A 23660-nucleotide genomic window follows, 5' to 3' on the forward strand; every position below is an offset into this window, starting at 1 on the left:
GCATCACTCACTGTGGTTTACATTAATTAAAATTACAAACTCAATATAAAACCTCATCATCATAAAAAACCTCATAAAACCCAAGTGGGATAGTGTAAATTGGTGACATGCAACAGCAGGGGTTGGACCCGATGGCCTTCTTGGCCCCTTCCAACTCTACTATTCTATATTTCTGTGGTCAGCAGACTATGAAAGAGAGGTAAAGTTTCACCCAGCCTAGGCCAACAAAAGTTTCATGACAAGATTGGCAACTTTATAGTGCTTGTGTGAACACCTGACAATTTAAGGCACTGATCCAAATGGGTGTACTACAGATGAAGGGAGCAGCTGCCTGCCATATTTATTTCCTAAAAATGTCTTTCAGACCAACACTTGCCCAGAGGCTTTCATGGGAAAAGGAGGTGGGAGAAGACAGATGCCCTTACTTTGCTTTAAAACCCTCTCTGTTTTAAAAAGGTGAGGGAGAAGGCCCTTTGGTGGACACCTGGAAAGATGCCCATGAGTTATGAATGCCTATGGAGACCAAATACCCTACTGCTGCAGTCTGCCATAATAAATGTCTTAGTTTTTTTTTAAAGGTCAGGGTCTTTGTTAAAATAACCTACTGTTGTGCTGAAATTATTCTCCATAAGTGATCTTTTCAGAGCATCAGGACTAATACAATTGGGAATGGGGACGTGGATGGCAAGAAGGCAAGCTCAATTAAATTTACCTCACAGCAACTTGGCCTTGCTTGTGCTCTTTGAGTGACCTCCATATTTTCCTCTGGTCACATTGGCAGTCAGCCTGGGGATATTTGCAGGATTCATTTTGAGCACTCTTCTGCAATGCGCCTGTTTTGGACTGGGTGAGGTGATGGTGAGGAAGGCAGGAGATAGCCTATTTGTGATTCACTCTGCCTCTTGCATTGGCCTCTTACTTTCTATAATGTTTGACCAGCCATGACAGAACTTGCTTCTTTACTGCCCCAGAGAAGGTAGCCAAATAAGGCAGTTTATACATGTCCTGGATCTAAAGCAGGGGTCTCAAACTTGCGGCCCATGGGCCAATTGCCGGGATGGGCAGGGCATGGGGGAGAGGCCCTGCGGCCTTCAAAGCGCTGGCGGCACCCGGGCCAGCCGTGGGATGAGCGGCCCACCACTGCAGTGGTGGAATACTTGATGCGGCCCAGCCTCACCCAGACTCTACTTCCAGCGGCCCCCAGGGAAGTTGAGTTTGAGACCCCTGATCTAAAGGAAATTTTTCTTTGAGAAGCCACAGGATAATTTTGTTGGATAACACTCTAATTAATGTAATCTACTCATAGTAGCAGTTTGTTATATCCATCCATTGCATCTATTAATTCTGATGCTGAACTTCTCTGAAAAAGCTGTGGATTCATAGAAAAGGTAGTACAAGCTATTAGGATGGTGACCTCAGACACAAACAGAATGTTCTTTATAAATAGAAACAGCCATGTTAAATTAATAAAGATTATAGCTGCTGTCTAATTTCCTTAATCTGCACTATGTTGCAAAATACTCTACAGAAAAGGCAAAGTACTGAAAGTGATTTTATTGACGTGGTATTTTAAAGGATTATTCCAATGGGTCTTGGATATTTCCGTAACATGTTTACAGTGGCCCTGGAGAAAGTCCCTCCTCAGAAGCTGATGCAGCTTCTTCTTCTTTTGGCCCTGATAGGGGGTTTCCCCCATGCCAAAGCAGATGCTAACTTCAGAAGGTAACAGCAGGGGAAGGAAGGGCGTTATTCCTACTCTGTGCTTGGTTTGATCCACTTATCAGCCTCTTCCTGGGTGTTGCCATTTGCATTAAAAACCCAGCATATTCAATGCAAAGACTCCTTTTTAATGACACATGTAGCATAACATTAAAGTAATATGATTAGGTGTTAACCAATGCTCACTGAAAAAATCAGTGGGGTGCAGGAAAATAGTAGAGTTCAAATAGTAAGCAAAGTATTATTCTCAGTATTTTTTTTCAAGGCAGCCACAGCATAGAATTTAAAAAAGGATCTCAAATTCGATAGGCAGCCCAGCTAGTTGGATGGGGTGGCCCGGAAGGTCAGATTTGGACCATGCCTTGGACGTTCTCCATCCTTGCTCTATGCTCCATCACTGATACATTGTGGATATTAGTGCACATCAGCCAGACATAATTTAGTATCAGGACTTAAACATGCATATCTTTGCTGGGTTGTGCCAAACAGTGCACATGGGGAAAATGTGTAACAGAACATAAGGTCAAAAGGCTGGATCATTATTATTATTATTATAAGCATAGTCTGTCTTTCTTCTTCTTACAAGGGAGCCAGGGCAGCTTGCATGGTCCTCCTCTGCCCTATTTTATCCCCACAGCAACAATCCTGTGAGGCGGGTTAGGCTGAGTGTGATTAACTGGCCCAGAGTCACCCAAGTGAGCTCCATGGCTGGGTGGGGACTACATCTCCCAGGTGTCCAGTCCAACACTGAAACCACTATGCCACACTGGCTCCATGTTTCAGAAGTGGCCAATGAGACATTGAGGATTCAGATCCAAAGTGTATTTGCCTTTGGTGCCTGTATGCTCAGTCTTTGATCCTCATGACAATAAAACAAGCACTATTTGGAAAATCAGTATGTGTTTCTCTTAATGTCACTGTAATTGATGACGCCTCTCCGGTCTATTGCCAAAGCCATTGTAGAACAATGTAGTCTATGAAAACGACATCTGTCACTGAACTCTTTATGTCTATCACTATCAAAATAATTTATTTATTTATTTATTTATTTATGTATTAAAACATTTCTATGCCGCCCCTTGCCAAAGCCTCGGGGCGGCTCACAACACAAAATAAAATACAATAAAATACAAAAATAACAATATAAAATTAACAATATAAAATAAATAACAATATAAAAGAAGTCACCCTGGCCAGATAAGTAAGCAAATATTGTTAACAATTAAAATGACGCTTAAATAAAAAGGTCTTCGCCTGGCGCCAAAAAACAAATAACGACGGCGCCAGGCAGACCTCTCTGGGGAGCGCATTCCATAGATTGGGCGCCACCGCAGAGAAGGCCCTCCTCCGAGTACTTACCGGAGAAGGGCCTCTCCCGCAGATCTCATAATGATTTCATTTACTCCCATAAGGGGAATTTTTTACTTACTAAGTTAACTAATTGGCATTTCAGGCTAGATGACTTAAGGGTGATTGATCTTTAAATGACTTCTGGAAACTAAACCCTCATGGATTGCCTGGAACAATACAGTTCTGGAAGGGATTTTACCCCTTGCACATGCCTGGTTTTGTAACTTTGCCATTCTCACTCCTCTTTACATACCAGAGATTTTGGAAGCAAAATGTATATGATTTGGATAGAGAAGAATCTTGACTTCAAACAAGACAGGCACAGTGATTTGGATTTGTATTGATCAGGCAAAAACAAATCTTCAGTTTTGTAGATCAGTCTGGTGATGAGCTTTACATGGGGCCACAGAAAGTTCCCAGAAAGCTCAGATAGGAAAAAGACATAGCTGTTAGGCTACTGGACCTAGCTATAAGGGACACATCCTGCTAGTCTGCAAACAGCTGCAGTGGCTGCTGGTCATTTCCAGCTGTTATTCTGAGTGTTATTAAGTCCTAAGCAGGTTGAGACCTGGCTACTAAAAGAATCTCCCTTCTTCTACCTGTGCCTTCCTGGACTGACTATTCTTCATCTGAGAATCTACTCTGGGTCATAATAGAAATATTATGCCATACTAAATGCTGAACTACTCATATCCATTCATCAGAAATCTGAGACTTATCTGCCAGAATATTGCTTGGCAAGCTAAGGAAAAGAGACAATAGAAGACATCTTTTTCCACTGCACAGCCTCAGGCTGCTGTGCTTACAACTAGGCTAGCCTAAGCCTTCTACAAAGAAAGTTAGACTACCGGTTGCTGACATAATGCATGCTACAATTCTGAAGGAGCAATTGCTCCCATATTAACCTGCCTGTTCTTAAATGGCACATAAGAAGCTCTGGTCCAACCACTCCTGCTGCTGCCTTCACAGTGGGGCAATTGGCAAATGTCAGAGCAATATGACGGTGGAACCAGTTGCCAAGAAAGGTTGTGCACCTGATCGCCTTCATAGCCCCTTCTGACCCTGCAATTCTATGATTCTATGACAGGATCGTCTTGGTGGTAATGGAGCTTACAAGTTGTATAAACAGAGACAACCACCTGGTGCCCCTTTTCATTACTAATCAGCATTTATTTCAATGGGTCTACTCAAACTGTTTTCACCTGATGCCAAACAGGTAAAATTTAATGTAAGTTAGATTTAGAGATTTGTCTCACCTTTTAGTGGATGATTTATTTTATAACTGCCATTTGTCTTTTGAGTGTTTAATAAATGCTAATTTAGTAACTGATTTGTTTTTATTTTATATTTTTATTTCTAACTACCTTCGTTTCCCAAGTGAAGGAATCAAAGTATGTTTTACATATTTCTTCAAACAAATCTGAAGAAGTATGTAAAACATAAATATTAATACTCAGAATGTTTCTCAATTGTGGTCTCATTTCTCTCAAGTTGTGCATTGTTAATTGTGTTTAATATGAGCAAGACACTACTAGCTAGAACCAAAGTCAGTGATATGTGATTTATATAAGTAAAGCCACACAAAAATGCTCACATTGGCATTGGTGACTCAGTGTTTATTTCTTCCCAGTGACCCATTTCACATTTGCTGAGCTTACAAGTTATCTTTTCTATCTGCCAGCTTTGCAAACAACATTTGGATTCTGGAAGTTACCAAAATATAATTTCAACACTGCAACAATGATGCTACGACTAGAACATCAATACAGCTGCCATGGAAGTGTGAGTTGCACTGGAAAAGCACTCTTCCCCCGAACAGAGCTCCTGCAGTGTTAAGCAAAAGCAGTAAATAGTATTTTTGTTAGAAAAGCTTGGAAGGAAATTTAATCCCAAATTATACTGAGAGATTTTTTTCACAATTTATTTTGTATTTGATCATTACATAAAATTTCAGCATTTAGAGGAGACTTTTCTGTTCTTGGCTCTGTTATTTATATGTAGTCTTTGCTGGATTGTCTTAGGGACTCGTCATGAATAACTATGGCACTACAGTTTTTATTTCTTGCATTTGTAATATCTCTCTTCATTCATCACATTAACATGGGCAAAAGCCAAGTTATTGAGGAAAGGATGTAAAATTTCTTTACTCACAGAATGCAAAGTGAAATCATCTATGTCGATGAAACACACATGCACAGGATTGATGGCTAGATCTAGATTAAACTAGCTACACATTTGGCCCATTGAAATCAAGCTAGCCATGACTGAGTCACAATGAGCTACAAAAGCAGAAGCAAATCTGGTGGTGATGCTGCTTTGCAAAGTGTTGTGGAAGAACTAGTGGAAGTCTTTGTGCCACGTGGACAGTGCAATCTTGATGAGCTGTGTAAAATCATTTTGTGCTAGAAAATGTTGTGCAAGACTTTGTGCAAGAGTGATTGCACAATGGCTTGCACTAAAACAAAGCTGGATTTCAGCTCTCTTTTTTTTAAAGAAAGCATCTTTTGCTAAGTCAGGAAAAGCCTTTATATTTGCTAAAGACAACTTTTCCTGGCGGAGCGGTACCTGTGGGGTTAATTAATTTCAAAGGGAACTAACTGTCTGCATTGACTTCCCTTTTATCTTTCTTGATAACAGCTGATTTGTCTATTGTAAACAAGGAGGAAACAAAACTATGCTGCCCTGCAGATTGGAAAAATATTTATATTACGTAAATATGGAGTTTAATGTCTTACCTAGATATAAAAGGAAGAAAGTAAAATGCAATAAAGTTTATGTAAAGTGGCAATTGTTCATTAATAATTACTTCAGTAAAATTTATATAAACAACTTAGTGAAATGTCCTGAATTTGCAATAGTAATTTGCATACCTTTTCAGCTGGATCCAGATTTAGCTATACTTACAATAGACTCACTGAAATCAAAAGGACTTAAATTAGTTCTGACAACTAAAATCCTACTGACTCCAATGGACCTATACTAATTATGGCTATAGACAGATCCAGCCGAGTATTTGTTATTACTTCCAGTAGCAAAGAGATATGGTTTTGCCTACTTGTTTGATCTAGGGAAGTGCAGATCAGTGAAACCAAATAACAGTTTTCTCAGTACTGTTAAAACCAGGGCCCAGCACTGCCTTTTTGCTATTCACACTCAGACTGTGCCTAGTGGCAGATATGACATCAGACTAATATTTGCAAAGGTAAGGCACTTAGCCCAACAAGTGCCTATTGCATGCCTGCTTCTACATACTGCCCCGGAAATGTCATTTATTGCTTAAGGCAGGAAAGGAAGAGAACAGTGATAGGTCCCCTGCTGACATTTTGAAGCACACAGTGACAATGTTTACATGTCTGCTCAGACATGTAGCAGAAAAGGATAAAATAATCAATTCTGACTAGAGAAATGGCAATCACTGATACTCTTGCCTAGCATTGAAATATGTGGAAGGCCAAGGAAACATAAGTAGCCAGAGCGAATTTTGCTTCACCGCAGAGGCAATCAAGCAGCTGGCTTTGCATGAGGTTGGAAGCAAGGGTGAAGAGCATCTAGATCGATTTTCTACTCACTGGAACCACAGTGCTCTTGCTCTAAATACACCTTCCTTAATTTAAGTGCAGGGAGTTGTGATTTTGATTTATGATGGGCTCACTGTTATCCTTTTAATCGATCAGTACACTGACATTCTAAGGAAAGACCTACAAAGTGCTCGAACCCCTAATTAAAAACAAGCAATAGCCTGCTATTACATTTCTCTAAAGTCATCTATGGACAGTTTTGTAGTGGCCATTTTGGCCAGGGCTGACAGGGGTTATAGTCCAACACATCATGAGGAGACCAGGTTGCCAACTTCCAAGGGGAGCCCTCAACTAGCATAAGTCATTTTAAACAACAAGCTGTGATTATCTCATTGCTCCCTTTACTATTAGCGATGTGCACAGCACAACACAATCTTATGTGCAGTCAGTGGGTAATTATCCACTTAGATTTTCCATTTTTGATTTGGTGCAATTTGTCACCTAATAATTAATGGCTGTATCCCATGTTGGACGAGTTCTCACTATCATGGAGGGAAAGTCAGCCATGTGGCTCATTGTCTCTCTCTGCACTTGCCAGTCAGAAACAACTAATTCGCATAATTCCCTTCATCACATACAGGTTGTTGTGACATCTGAACTAGGTGAGGGTGAAGACCGGGATGGTTTACAAAACAGCCTGAAAATGAGCCATGGGTTTTAGGATGATTTGAAAACCACCCCACTAGGCCTTCATATCATGACAACCCATGGTTGGCAAGGGTAATTAGGTGAGTAGCGACTGCATATGCGGGCAACGGAAAATAAGCCGCAATGGACTTGAAAACCTGACCCTTTCATGAGCATAGCTCTTCTTTTATGAATGGAAACTTCTATTGATACCTGGATTCAACCCAATGTGGAGAAAAAAAATAAATGAGACAAAACAAATAGTGCATGGATGGGGTCTGAACTAGGGCAAAATCCACAAACTTTAAGTTAGAAAAGAGACTTCAGGCACAACACTTCAAAGTCAGACATGAATTAGTATAGAAGATGTTGCTTACTATCTCTTCACTTGAATGTCATACATGCATTCTAAATCCCTCCTGGCACAACTATTTATTTTTCAGCTTTAAAACATTCAGCTGAAACATTTCTCTCTATCATTTATTCTCCTTTTGTGTTTCTGATTTTCTGCTGAATAGATAAATACTTGGATAAATATATGAATCTAAGGGTTTCTTCAGACAGCATCAAATTCCCCCTTCTAAGCAGTTGGCCTGCATAATCTGAATCCTATATGTGAACAGGGAACCAGGTGTCCAAGTGCCTGTCCTTAGTTGCCAAAAGAGATTCATCCATAACACAAGAGGCAATTAACTGAAAACATGGGAGAACCCCAGGTTTCCAAATTACCAAGAGAGATGCTGGGACCAGGGAAGAAAGAAATCTTTGGAAGAAAACCTTTCAGGGGAGGACTAAGTCAGTGATCATGGAATGCTAGATAATGGAAAAACTGAAACAAGAGGGGAAAGGGAACAGTATGCTGAATGAGGCATGACTGGCCGTACCCCTAAACAGGAATGCTCTACACTACACATTGTTACAGGTCCCACTTGTAGGCTTTCTAACAGAGAACCTTTGCTCCATTTCAAAGACAGCCCTGTAATGTATACTCAGAAAAGGCCAATGAAATGGCTTGAAGTGAAGCTAGCAAAGTCCTGCAAGGAAAAGCTGGCAAAGCATCTCAGGTGAACGCTGCAGCACTTCTGATTCCTGCTTATGAGGAAGGCCCAGGACTCAGCAGAGAAGCACATGCCTGGAGTGCAGAAGGGCCCAGGTTCCATCAGAGGTATCTCTAGGAAGGGCCAGGAAAGACCCCTGCCTGAAATCCTGGAGAGAGCCTCCCAGGCAGTGTAAGCCAGAACTGAGCTAAATGGACCAATGGTCTGATTCAGTAGAAGGCAGCTCCGCCTGTTCCTCAATCCACAGAAGTATTAACCACTGTGCTACAATTTATTGTAAACAAGACAGCTTACATAATGTGTGGAATCCAAAACTATTTAAGAGAGAAGTCCTATCGCCCCTATATGATATCTGTGGGTCCACATGTTGTTCAGGGGACCCCCTCCAAGACTGCAGGGAGGACTGTAACCTCGGAGGGACACAGAGAGACCTGCTCAGATTCTTCTGTCCATCCCAGCATTGTGGTAAGCTCCAAGAAGGCTTTTGCATGGTTAAATGCCACCCAGGGTCTTCTGTTTCTCTCGGTTCCATTTATGAAATCAACTCTAGAGAGGCTGAAATGAATTAGCAGTCTTTTCACATGATCCCTTTTCACATGATCCCTTTTGAAAAGTCAGCCCTTAAGTGTAGAACAAAGGCTTTCACATACACTTATGTCTTTGGATTGTTCCCAGTTTGACAAAGTCATTCCTTGTATTGATTTTCCTCCCCACAAAACTACATTTTGCAAATCACCTTTTTATTTATAAACCATAGCATTATGAAAAGGGATCCATGAAAAACCACTTCCTATTTTATTATTTCAGTACAGCTACAAATGGAGCAGAGATTCTCAGGCAGCTGCTTTGTCCTCTGCAGAGCCATTTGTATGCAGGGGGTGCCTTGAAGTGTACGAGCATTACTGAGGCAGGGGGCAAAGAGAGAGGTCTAGCTGACTGGGGATCAGCTTTGGGGCACAACTGCACCCACAGTTACTGGGCCTGTGGACGTCACAGAGAAGGAGAGGGAGCAGCAAGCTGAAGACACCGTCTGCCAGTGGGCTGGGACCTCAAGGCCAGGCTGAGTTGATCCCCATTTATCCTTAAAATTCACTTACTGAAACATCATAATGTCAGCTGGATCATACTGAGAAATGTCCAGTTACTAACAAGTCTTGCACCACGTCAAATGCTATTAATGAGAAATAAAGTCAGATATCAGGCAGACAAGAAGTGGAAAGCAAAGAAATGATGGAATAGCAAGATGCTTGATAAAGATGTATGCACTTTGTAGTAAAACAAGATAAGCTTGAAAACAAACCATTACAAAGTTGCAACAAAAACAGACTCAACTTGTAACTGAAAGATTAATGTCTCAAAACCCTAACTCAGAATCTGTGTAACAGTTCATATAAACTTCTATGTACTATGCTACGTAACACACAGGGACTAGCAAATTCAAGACTTTCCAACTGAGCCATAGCTATGTCTCTTGCTTAGGTTATTCCTTTTAAAATTCCTGTTCTAAGATTCCTGCTGAACACTTTTAACATTGAGGCACATACAACCCAGCATCAGAATGCTATGGACAAAGGAGCTGTTACTGCAGCTATAAACAGTGGGGGAAACGTACAAAGGGACATCAGAGAGAATCAAATTGGAAAGTAAAAGCATATTATCTCCTCTTCTGCATACTGACTACAACTTCTGCCTTATCAGACAATAAAGGTGTGTGGAATCAACATACAGAACTGGGAGTGTACCAGGACACTATAGTAATGCAGAGGTACATATCACATAAGGATTCTGCTAAATGCAGGGAAGGTACAGATCCTGTAGATATTGCATGGTTCACATGGAATGGTGACAAGTAATGGGGGAGAGCAGTAAGAAACTTGGCAAGAACCTTCCCAGGCAAACATAAGCAAGGGGCTTCATTTGAAGCTTATTGAGGTTATTCACAGTGTAAATTCACAAAATATATCAGCAGTGGAGCAGGGAAATACAATGGGATGACAGGCACAAATAGCAACTGAAATGTTTAAAACTAACATATCAAGCTGCTTAACAATGCTACAAAAAATGGAATAGTAGCCTAGTGAAAACCTTTCCCATGTGGTCCTTTGCACAAATGCCTCTCTCTTTAAATCAGTTGTTTTATGTTATAGCCAGGGAATATCCCTATTTGCAAAAAGTTTGCAAACAGATCGATATTTTCAAAATTCCAGTCAGGAAAGCCCTCCTACCTCTTTCTCCATTTGAAGACCTTCTGCTCTGATATTTCTTTCGAACACTTCTCTTTTCTCAGCTTGTGAGTTAGATTTTCTATAAACCAAGATGTAATCAATCCGACATTTTCCATCCCTAAAATACAACCCCCTGGATTTATTTTTTTCTGGTATTCCCTGTTGAGAAAAAGCCAAAACATTTGTTATATTGGCATTTGCTTCAATACTGTTCAAACCCCCAGGATTTTAGTGTAGAAAGTATTATATATAAATGTATTAAAAGCATGCATGAGAATCCCCAAACCTGAAGGTTTATTTTACTAAGGTGGATCATGGCACATCAGCCTCTCCCATCTGAGCTAATCTCCTTGCTGGACTTTTCAACAGAGGCCTTTTCAGATTTCGCTATTGGACACAGATACTTTCATGTCTACTGTGATAGACTCAGGTGAACCTCAGTGAATGTTACTGATGTTACTTTGATTAGTTCTTGATCTAAATACTTAGTGACTCAGTTCTACCCAATGATACAGAGTGAGTTTGCTTTACAGTTTTTATTTCTTTTGTTGTTTCTATGAGACAAAACTCATAATTTTTGAACTCTCTGACTTCAAGAGATATTTACAGTTCTGAATAACAAGTACATGCTTAGCAATGAAGGAGCACCACATGGAAAAGTTTATGGGTTTCCTTTCTCTTAATTGTTTAGTTGCATTCTCCTTCATGCAAGCTGCATTTCTACTAATTGTATCTGCCAGTTAGTGGGAGAGGGTATTAATAATAATACCTCAGTATAAAAAGCTACAAAATGAAGCTTGGTGATCCTTCCATCCCCCAGTTGAAATTTAAATGGATTTTGGCTTGTGCTGCTGCAGCAGGACTGTTTGACTAAAGTCCGTCACTGGAAGCTGTATTGCTTGTAACAGAGTATATATCACAAGGAACATGATCCCAAACGTGTCACTCCCTGATGAAAAGGTAAAGTTGCTAACATAGCTGGCAATACTTCCTTACTTATGAAGGTTTTCTCAATATTGCCATCTATTTTCTATTTCTGTACTTGCCCGTTGATATGGAAGGAGGTCCCTCCCCCAGACTGGTTCATTAAGAGCACAAACAAACCTGTAACCATAGATTTTCCCAAAAGAACTATTTTTTAATCTCTTTCCCAGTGCATTCTCCATCACTGAGATTTTTTAGTGGCTAACCATAACTCAGCACCTTTCACCAGTAGAAATAGGCAAAGGATTGAAAAACTGAAAATAAGGCTGACTTTTCCTCCAACAGTGTTAATTTCATCATGATATCATTATTCTGGAAGGTACAGCTAGGGACTGATAATCTTGCTTTCTGTCAATCTTGCTTCCACTCAGTTTCTCAAACTTATATTTGTTTCTTCCCATTTCTGCAGCAGCTTTTAAAAGTCTACATAAATTTCCATACAGAAACATGGACATTTTTGTATGCAGTTCTCCTAACATATGCATAATTTGTCTAACAAACACTTTCCAGACAACTTTCCCTAACATAATATGCCCATGTATGGTATTTTCCTTTACATAGACATTTTTGTATGTATTTTGTTTTTACTGGGGAACTGAATTATGGAATTTGGTTACGTGCAAGTATCAAAGTATAACTGCATTGTGGTTCATGAACTGGACCAGAAAATGCCAATGTGGCAGCATCAGCAAGCCCTCCACCTTTCTGTCAAGCTCTTTGTTCTTTCAGGTAGTCCTCTTGAATGAACAGTGAACAATATGTTGACTTGATGATGCAGTGGTAAGGTTTAGGTGCTCATCAAGATGGCCCCCATAGAAGAAATTCCAGGTCTCTCTGTTGATCCAGATTGGCAAACCAGTTCTAAGACTTTTCATCTTCATCAGGAAATGGTCTTCTCTAAGGCTAATAGATCTTAAGTGTCCATGCATGGTCATTTCAACCCAAAATGCTTTGCCTTACAACAAGAGACAATATATTATTGCTGGCAAAACATACTTCTGTCAGGGACTGTGAGAATTGCAGCTAAGCTGTGAGGGAATTCTGAGGGAGGTGGGAAGTTGCAAATGAATAAGCCCCATGCTGTGTCCCTGAGAATTCTGGCTTGACTACACCAATGTTTTCACTATAGTACACATAAAAATTATGTCCCTATCTTACATGTCTTTCCATATTCATGGAACTGAGAAAGTGATTGGAATACATTTAATCACATTACCCAAAAGAGTGGATGGAACTACTTTCCATTAAAGAGCCTTCCTTCAGCACAAGGTGAAAGACAAAATTTGCACATGTATGCATATCTGTGTGTCTGTATACACATACTTGTCCCTGAACAGCTAGTGGTTAGAAGTAAGGATCCATTGAGGGAAATCCAGAAATAGGCCTTTGTCTTTGGAAAGTTTTTTTTTTCAAAAATCTAATTTAAATGTATGGAGGCTGACAAAATCCAGGTGAGTACAGAGTGTGAAATTGCTGCAGACTTTCGTGAAATAATTAATTTATTTCCAAAATAATATACAGTATCTCACCCCCATCTTAATTCATCCATTATTTTCATTGACTGTTGTTTCCCCAAAGACAAATAACCACACTGACAGACAACTACAAACTTTTCATTATGGGGCTTTACTAAGGAATACACAAAAAGTTACTGGCAAAAGACATTTGAAAGTCTATTTTTTGCTGTGCTAGAAATCTAAGGTCATATTTCAAAATAGCATGACAAAGGCCTGGAACTTCTTTCCTGCTATTTGTAGATTAATGAAGAAATGGTGAAGGCGCTTTGCTTTCACAGCGCATTAATTTTCCAACTGTGTCTGAGAAAACATTTTAAATTATGTGAATGGTACCCTATTGTAAAAGTAGAGTTGGCTTAAATTCCATTAACAGAGGCCCACAAAGAAAGTCTTACCTCTCCCACTGCCTCCAATCTGCTAGTATCTTCTGAAGTACTGGTTAAGTTACCATGATGGAGCAAAGAATCATCATCTTTGGAAGGGCTGGTTACACCTTCTAATTCATCAAAGAAAATATTGACATCTTTGGAGACTAAAAAGCAAAGGGAAAGGTTAACAAATTGACAGTTTAAACAATAACCTTGGCATTGCCCAAAAATACAAAATTAAGTCTTTGAATTAAGGTTATCTCAACAAAGTTTTGTTTATTTATTTATTTATTTGGAAAACTTATTAGTCAACTCCAAAAATCAATTGATATTATCTAAAAATGACAGATTCATCCATATGAGAGTGATACCTAATTTCATTTCTATAGCACCTGAGAACCAAAGCTCTGTGGCCTTCACAACAATCGCAGGATATGTGTGTGTGTGTGTGCGCGCGCGCACGCTCAGGCATCCATGTGTGCACAAACACTGCAGCTCCAGGTGAGTGGCAATTGTTGTGCACGTCTTCCCTTGCTTTAACCTCCAGTCTTTTAGGCCTCTGTAAATTAGGAGAGCCTTGTAGCTTCTTAACCTTCAGCAGGTATCCTACTCTTGCTTATTCATCTTTATGACTGTCCTATGTAATTCAGAATGGCTTATAAAACATTTTTTACAGTTTTATGAGACATAAGCCTATTTTTTAAAAATGGAAAAAACCTCAGTTCTAATTGACTTTGTTCAAAAGATATAACAGTCACATCTCAAAACTTTTATACTTTTCTTTGGAAAAAAGAAGAAAGATCCAAAAGGATTTAGTAATGGGTGAAGTACATATTTTCCAGAATCTATTCAGTCAAAACAAAGTGTCATCCCAGAACTCTCCTGGGAAGTAGAAATGGAAGCCAGCCATAACAGGGGAGAGGGGAAGGAGGCACGGGTGCAAAATTTGCCTTCATTTCCAAAAGGCTGAAGAGGAAGGAGTTTTAACCACTGCTTCATTCAAACTCCTCAACTCAAAATCAGGCTGAACTGTTAACTCTTCAAATCTTCAGGCCAGTTGTAGAAATTTTAATATAATTCATATTATTGCCCAGAGAGCTCCAGCTTTTGGGCAGTACAGAAATATAGTAAGTGATGTGTCCCATTTTTTAAAGACCCTAATGAAGTTTACAGAGCATGGCAGAAACACATTCAACATGTGACGCTTGTCTCAAAATGGAGATGCTGAGAAAAAAAATCAGATATTAAATTTCTATCCAAATATAAAACAAATATATCAGTGGTTAAAGCACAATAAATTATAAGCAACATACTATGTAAAATGAATATTTTTATTTACTTACAGGGCAGTTTAGTAACATTGTTATCTCATTTTTGTGTAAAATATTTACCTCTGTTTGCTGAAAATCATGAAGTAATTTAGAGTAAATTCCAGTGTTTGAAAATGCCAACAGAACACATTCATATTTTATTTTGATATAATCTGAGAAATAGAAGCCTATACTAAAGAATTTGGTTCACTGCTTCAAATTAATATATGATTTCAAAGCATTTATCCCACAGTTCTTGGCCACTGTTAATTGTTTTAAGTGTGTCAGTTTACAACGGTGTAGTGACAGCCAAAAGTTAAACTTCCTGTAGATCAATAGTTCTTTGCTTGCTTAGCTGCTCAGCTCTCATCCCAACTTCGAAGCTTCCTGATTTTGTACTTCTTTCCTATCCCTATATCCAAAACAAAGTTTCACTTGCTTGTTAAACTTTATTTCTATACCTCCCTTCTGGAAACAACCAAAACAGTTTGCAATAATTCAGTGACCCAGGTTCCTCGGGTTTTGGCTTTGCAGCCTACATCATCTACTGCATTTGTTCAGCAGGCAGTTGTCCTACGTTGTCTCCTCCTTCACCCACTCCCATAATAGCTTGCAGGCCACCAAGGCCAGCCTATGACATTGTGTTGCCAGGACCAGAAAAGCAAATGATGCCCCTCACTGCAAGCTCAATTGCATAGGATCCAAGGCTGGCCAACTTATTTTGGCATCTGGGCAGGAAATTTTCAAGTACCTCACTCTGGCAGCAAAAAAATAAATAATAATTAAGCACTAACAATTCCCTACCCTTCTGCAACACACAAGATCAGCTTGTGGAGGCAGATGCCTCTTTCTACTCACTGGGGATGGTATAGTCCTGTGTCTAACCTTAAGCACTGTGAGGATTATTGTTCCTCTCCAAGTGCATTTTGTCTCCTCTGCCCTTTCTGCTCAAACATACTTCTTCACCTCCGCTTTCTTCAGGTTCTTCCTGGTATCAGTCCATTACCTACCTAATTTGTTCAGCAATTTTGTCTCTGGGCTCCTTGTCTCTTGGCCTCTGTACTGTGTGGGAACCCTTCCCAGCCCTGAACCTTCCCCCCATAGCTGCCCTTGTCTCTAAGGTGTTTAGAGTCTAAGATCAACATTGTAATCCCAGTTAAACTGTCTGTGCTGGATACTCTTTTCCCTCATTCTTTGTTTTGCAGTAGGTGGGATCCTGAAAAGGATCTCATACCCTTAGATCAACTCAGTCTGCCCATGCCAGAAGTTTTACTGCACAAGCACAAGCACAATACAGTATAGATAAAAGGCATACAGGCCAATGTCCTGGATCTGCCAAGAGATGATTCACACAAAACAATTTAAGGTGCTTAATGATTCAGTTATGCCATTGCACTATAGTATAGTGCTCAGCGACCAAGAAAAAACTCTGTGGTCACAAATCTCCAGCTGCATTGTGGCTCCTCAGTTTTTATTTTGTAGTCTGGGAATAAATATACCATAATCATGAGCACTCTTTCTCTCATTCTATCGCTGGCAGGAATGGCTTGCCATTATGTGTGAATTCAGTAAGCATGGTGAAGCATGGCATGTTTGGTTACCTTGAATGCCCATGGAGAATTATGGGCTGTTCGAGGGTTTCCACATTTCAGCATCCCTTGTGAACTGTTACAAGGTTTTTCCATAATGTTCCCATTTCTGCCATAGAGTTTGGTGGCAAGAGTGGCCATGGCAGTGACAGACACTTCAGCCCCCATTTGTTGCTGCCCTGCCCTGTCTAGCTACCATGGAGGCACTCTGATTGGCTGCCTTTTGCTGCTTTTTCCCTCTGCCTCCTTCCCAACACCCAGCCGCAGGTCTGGAGTATCAGCAGCAGCACCATTCTGAGCAGTAGTGACCTTGCAGACAAGCCCGCTTGGCACTCCTGTCTGGTTGCTGCACTTTGCTGGAGCAGAACTCTGGAATGGTTGTATTTGACTTGGGAAGCCAGCTTTGCCTCGCCTCGCCTCAAGGCGGCTTTGCGCAGTGGAGCATGCTGGCTGTGTGGGGCCATAGCCATCAAGTCACTGCCCTGAAAAGCCCAGGCCTCTGCCCTTCTTCCCACCTGCCCTGCCACTCCTATCTTGTGCCTTGCATTCCTAGGTACCCTCAACAAGCCCTGATGGCCACTCCCTGCCCCCAAAACAAAACAGCCACACAAGAAGCTGTTCCTTGTTGCCAGCCTGAGATGCTCACACGTGCTCCCAAGGGGCACTATTCCCACAGGATGTGCTCCCTCCATCCTTGGCATGAGTGCCTGCACCGATGCCCTCTGTGCACCTGGGTGCATTTAAACCTAATGTTTCATCTGACAGCTAGTGGCAACCATTGCTATGCAACAACTTAATACAGAAAGACACTAGAAAGCCATCTCTGATTCCCTCCATTAGTCTTCTGAGAATATCTGATAATAGCACTATTCTGCAGTAGCATAAAACCGCTACCAACTTTTGCCCTGATGTGTCATTTCAACAAACCATAGCTAAATATGTATGCAGAACTAGATACTTCAACTTTTGGGGATGCTGATCTGACACACTGGCTGAGTGGGGTGCAGTGGGTCCCATTCTCTCTTATGTGTGAACAGGATTATACCATTTACGTGTGTGGGAGTGGGGAGCAGGACAAAGAATGCAAACCGTGGATCTTGCCACTACTGTTAATTTTTGTAACTACAGTTTTCCTGCTCCCTTTTATTTTAAACTTAGTCTCCACCTCCATTCCCTGTAATAGAGCAGTCTTATCTAACAATTTTAGCTGCAGCATCTGTCTCTAGCTGCCAAACAATAAAAATCCTGGCAGTCCAGCAGCATTTGCCATTTTTTTCTAACAGTAGTTAAAAAAAAAACTCCCCAAAACTTGTTATTCATCTCATTCTGTTGATCATTCTGCTTCCAGCCTCCTTAGCATGCTAACTAAGCAACAATATGTCATATAAAGATAACAGAAGCAATTTCAAATATTTCTTATTAGTACTGTGCCCTTCTGAACTCATGTGATGGTGTATTTGTACTCTGCAGTGAAACGAGGCATGGCACACTTCCATTTAAGTGCAGTTTACATAAATCTGCTTTACAATTCAGTCTTGGAGAACAGGGCAAGCACAAACCATGTCAAATGATAAGAACCACCTACTTGGGCTGTATAGAAATACAGTAGCTCCTGTGATCTTGTTGGTTAAAAATTAAAAACAGTGCTATGACACGGGACCTTGCTGCTTCCTGAGTCTGTATGGTCCCTGGCCCATGGGTCTATAATGGTCAACTGCATGGGCCTTTGGTCATGTCATGCATATAGGGGGTAAGGGAGTGAGATCAACGGAAGCATTCTCTTATAGCCCACACTTCCATTAATTAAGCAGTGAATGAACCCCCTTCTTTCAGCCTTGGCTTGCCTAGATGATGGGTTACAGCTGGAAGGTGGGGTAGAAATCTCTCCCCCTAACCCAAAGCCAGCCTTCCATCAAAGACCTCAGGGACCTCTGCATGAGAAGAGAACCACGTGCCTCTGTCCTAAAGCAAGACCAAGAACAGACAGAAAAATACTTCAGTAGGTGTGACTAACAAAATGCCTGCATGCACAACAGAGGATTCTAGCCCCATTTTCTTCCCAGCCAGCTGCCAGTACCTCTGGCCAAAGGATGAACAGGTTTCCGCTTTTTTCTTTTTTCTCCTCGTCCTTACCTTTATTCCAGTCCTGCAGAATTGTTACTCTACAAAAGACCAGTTACAGTTCCTTTCCCCTTCCCACTTTACCCTTGTCAGGACAATACTTGGGCCACAAACAGAGCACATATTCTTCATCCTCATCTTCCTCATCATCATACATACCCCTGATGCAGCTTATAAGTTTCTCCTCCTCTCCATCTTATACTCACAGTAACAGACTCTGCGGCTGGCTCAAACTCATCCAGTAAGCCTCATGACTGAATGGGGACTAGACCCCAGATCTCCCAAGTTCCAATCTAACATTCTGTCCGCTGCACTACATTGGCTGCCATATGTCTCTTCAAAATGATCTTTATCAAGGGGACTGTGCCAAAACGCCATCCACCATTGTCCTCCCACCAGGATCTTCCCTGGGTACCTGCAGGAGGCAAGGAGCTTCCGCAGATAGTTCATGCTAATGTTATTCTTGCATATAAGATGATATGCTCTTGGATTGCTATGCTTTCCTCTTCTCCCGCCTGAATCACTTATACCACAGTATCTATAAACTTTAACTATTATCTCTTGAAATTTCAATGGTACCCTGAATGGAAACAGAATTTTTCATTTTTGGTGCATGGAATTAGTGCAGCTAATTAGAATTGGAGTGGAGAAACTAGTTTTGGCTACAGACACAGCTCTGTCTACAAATGATCACAGTAAAAAGCAAAGCAAATGACCTTCCTTTTTACAGGCTTTTTTTAAATAAGAGCGAGGTTTTCTAACACACACACACTTCCCATGTTATTTCCATGCAGTGAGCTCAGAAAGAAGTTTTCTTTCTAAGACTGCAGACCAAAGCAGTTGTCACCATCCCCTCAGCCAGTGCATCCGAGTCTGCAGTCCCAGAGCTGAAAGTTCCATGGCTATCATTCCACTTTGTGGAAAGATACATCAGAGGAAAAGTTGATACAGACTTTGTGCTTATATTTATACAACATCAGACTTTCCAAAGTTAACATGGTAAGAACAAAAAAGGTAGCATGTTTCAGCAACCAATGGACCCACCTTCAAAATTTGTTTACTTTTTTGTCCTCTCCTCATAAATACTGTCTTATTTATGGTTACAGTTCTTGCACATTGGATGATAAGATCCAGCCACTTCGGAAGAGAGACAAAGGTATCTGCAAACCACTTGCATGCAAGAGGATGCATCTAAACCCGCTTGAAGTTTGCAAGTTCCTGGCAGCTCCCGACAGTTAGGCTGATAAAACTGAGTGATCCCCTCATAGAAATGTGAGGAGGTTCATACGCATCCCCACAAAAAATCTTCCTGTATTTGTAAAAAGCTAGGGTACAGCAAGACAGAAATGTAGTCCTGAACATTGAAATATTCTTTTTATTAGAACACATTTTTTTTCTTTTTAAAGAATACATTTGTGTTATTTTACCTCAGCAATATCCTATGTTAACAAAAATTGTTTAAACATTTTCCTTCATTTGTTCGTTTGTTCATTTGTTCTTCAAATTTCCCTCCTCCATTTTCCCCAGCAAATTGCATCCAAGGGTCTGAATGGTTTAACATTCTCTACTGGTCACATTTAAAATTAACTTTTTCCATTCCACATTTTCAGTCAAGATGGACTATGGGTTGGATTTAAGATTTTCCATTCCTAGCAGGTACCTCTGTCCAAGTTTCAGGGTTCTTCCCAACTCTCTGAACCACAGAGTGTTCCATTCAAAAGGATCCCTTGATGCTTTGGGTAGAAATCTTAGGGGTTTGAGATGCAATTGTGGGAGGTAGGGACAGGAAAGCCCCCTTCTGCTAGCCTAGTTATATGATCCAATCATACAAAAGGTAACCTAACAAATGTATTGGACTTCAGGAATTAATCTTTATAGCTAGTCCACACTACTAATATTTATACCTACTTTACATGCAGATATCACTGGGAGAAGAAAGACTAGACTAAACTAAGCTGGAATTTTACTAAAATTAACCAAAACTAAAATGTTCAAATGATTTCTCCACAAGGTCTCTCACAGAAAGCTTTTTTCTGCTTTATTGACTCAGTTATGCAATCTATTGCTTAATGTGATATACACTAAATTCCCTAATCTGGTTCACAGTTGCACACACAGTTCTTTCCCCCATCTTTTCAATTATACAGGTGCTGATACCTTTATTAATATTTTTGCAGTATTCAAGAACTGAGACCTCCAAAGTAACTTACTTTCTTGTATTGCATTAAGAATTTCTGAAAAGTCCACATCTCTCTTCTGAGAATCAAGCCTTACTGGTATTTGTGCTTCCAGCTGATGACTTGGACAATGTTCTCCTTGTTCTGAAGAAATTGAAGAGATTGGTGGAATTTGCAATAGCTTTCTAGCAACTCCAGCAAAAAATGGGAAAGTAACAATGGATACAACCACTTAAGCTTCCTGGAATTGTTTGTTTTCTTTACTGTACAGGAATATATTCATCAAGCTGCAGCCTTCCCAGCATGCCCCTTCTTTTTCCACAACACACAAACAAAACAAAACAACATTTTTAGCTTGCTACTCGCATCCCTGATTTCTTTCCCTTGAAATGCAAATAACAGTTTTAGAGGGGCCATGTTAGGTTGGGAGAGAAAGAGTTGAACTTTTCCTTCCATCATCTTCTATTTCAGTCCTGCAGCTTTTCCACAGGTGCTATTTACATATCAGAAAACAGATGTGTAAATGGCCTTCACCCAATTAAACCATGTCCATTTTGGTCCTCAATGGAAATAGAACTCTTAAATCAAAATAAGTTTAGGAGGCTTTTATTTGTTACATGTCTATTAACTATTGTGGGTTAAATGGTTATGAGAATCCTCTGTGAGAATGCAAAACATTATATAAGGTTTGCAATACTAAATCACTTTCTTATAAATCTGCTCAAAGTTTCTGTATGGTTTCTTCCAAACCAATTATTCAGGGAATAATTGATACTAGCTCCTGTGGAGTGCAGATCCCTGTGAACTGCCATGTTCCATTTGGCAATGCTGCATTTTATCAGGCACTTTCACTGATTAATATGTACATTAATAAGGTACATGAACAAATTTCTGCATAATTTCAGACTTCTTGCAATAAGTCTGTAATAATAAGAAAGTCCTAAGTCTTCTGCTGGCATCATGTGAAATAGTAGGAAAGGACTGGAGATTAAGAGCAGAACCAATCATGAGGCATGTGCTATAAGTAGATAACGCGCAGCAAACCTCTGCATGTTTACTCAGCACTGCTCTTAGATTGTACTATGTTCACCTGGGCTTACTCTTTAGCAGGTCTGTTTGGGATAGCAGCCTAAGAAGAGAATGAATATTTAAAAGCCCAAACAAAGCATTCCTCTATATTTAATAAAACCAGGACACATGTGATGTATTATGTTGTACACATTGTCACATTGGATGCTTGTCTCTCAAAGGATGGATATTTGGATTTAGATTTGACATGGAAAAAAGACAAAATAGTTCTGTGATCAGAGAGTTGTTCAGTACTACATTTGAACTATTCTTTAGAATATATATTTAAACATTTTACTTAAATAATTTCACCTTTTAGTATGATAATATGCTTAGGGTGTGATGCTATGCATAATTAGACAGAAAAAACACTCCTGGCTAGAACATGCTGATAGTTTGTAGGACTTCTTCTTATGTTCTTAATTCATCTTTTGCTCAGAGTTAAGTCACCTAATCTGGAAAAGATGGTGTTTTAGCACAGGGGTCACCAATATTTTCCATCTTGAAGGCTACATGGAGTGCCAGGTGATGGAGAGGCTTACATGCATGTGTGAATGCAGGAGTGCCCCATACCTTCTTCCCACCACCCATGTCAGTGGGCAATGATGGGAAGGTTAAATAGCACTCTCCTGAGGTTTCATCAAGAATACCTGGTGGTAGAATATGATCTCAGCCTCATCAGCTAAATTTGCTCATTGGACCAAGTTGGACTGAAATGTAGCTTCCTCAAAGCAGACTGCTTTAAGTGGCTTCTCAATCACTCTTAAAACCTCTCTGGATAAGATGGTCCCCTTTTACCATGCAAATCTCAAACTCATTTCAGTAATAGAAAGAATACTGCAAACTTGCAAGCATAAAAACAAATCTGGATTTCATCTATAACAAATTGAAATGCTAAAACAAAACAAACAAACCGATAAGAGCAAACACAGTCTGTGACACAGTATGAAGATGAAAGCAGAAAGCCAACACGCAGCACTTCAACCAGCTAATATTGAATGAAGCCTCAGCATGCCAACTGAATACATCAGTGAAATGCTGCAGTACTGCAAGGTACATGGAAGAGGTAATCTCAGTGGAGCTATTTAGTACTCAGTTTGCGAATAGTACTGTTGTACAAAAAGTGACCAAACAGCAAACCCATCCCATTTTCAAAATCTAATTGGAATCTCAACAAAAATGTTAGTGCTAAATTGCCTTTTCCATGTGCAAATTAAATAAATTAATTTTAAACTGTTCTTCATTCCCTATGTCTGAAACAGGGCAAATATAATTTAAGACATCATGTTAATAGGAAATAAATGCACTGAGATTTAAATTTGAACCTAAATAGACTATCCAGCAATATTATAGAGTGAAGGTTGGAGATCAGATAGCACAGATCACTGGAATGCTGTAGAAAATGGCTTTCTTCTGAGTGACCCCTGCATTGACCAAAACAAGTAGAATTGTTTTAGTTTTTGGAGTTCTGTTAATCTCCTTGCCAAGTGACCCCTGTTTCAGACAATTGCTAGAGGCAGTGTGGAGACTCACGGACTTAGTTCACACATAACTGTCTCCCATATTTGTCTCCCCCATGCTTCGACTTCTCCCACTTCTACTTTCTAAACAGCCTAGGAATGCTCCATATCAGAGTTGTTTGATTTGTACCCCATCTTTCTAGCAAAAAAGGCATTCAAGGCATCTTAAAATCACTAATAAAACTGAATAAATGAAACAAAACAAATTCATTAAACATAATTAAAAATAACACATTAAAAACAAAACAGTATTGTTATGCCTGAATCTAGAAAGTTAACTGACACTCATCACAAGTTATTTCTGGTTGTTTAACTCCCATGCACACTCAAACAACCCATGGTTTTGCAATATCATGGCAAATATCCAGTCTTTAGTTTTAGACATTATAGCTAAGAAGGAGAATTCTCATGGAGAATGGACTCCATATGTTGGCTTTGATACACAGGAC

The 23660-nt window shown here is 40.0% G+C and overlaps 1 protein-coding gene across 1 annotated transcript in view; it reads right to left on the reverse strand.

The window, feature by feature from the left end:
* ANO4 (anoctamin 4) overlaps window positions 1-23660 on the reverse strand; it is a 92418-nt gene that overhangs the window by 63130 nt on the left and 5628 nt on the right. The window contains exons 2-3 of the mRNA XM_044455295.1: window positions 13454-13590; window positions 10558-10716 (exon numbers count right to left, since the gene is read on the reverse strand). Coding sequence (XP_044311230.1) covers window positions 10558-10716; window positions 13454-13590 — 296 coding nt within the window. The remainder of the gene's footprint in view (window positions 1-10557; window positions 10717-13453; window positions 13591-23660) is intronic.

This window comes from Varanus komodoensis, unplaced genomic scaffold, assembly GCF_004798865.1.
Source record: "Varanus komodoensis strain SLA01 unplaced genomic scaffold, ASM479886v1 scaffold8, whole genome shotgun sequence".
In the NCBI taxonomy this organism is placed as follows: domain Eukaryota; kingdom Metazoa; phylum Chordata; class Lepidosauria; order Squamata; family Varanidae; genus Varanus; species Varanus komodoensis.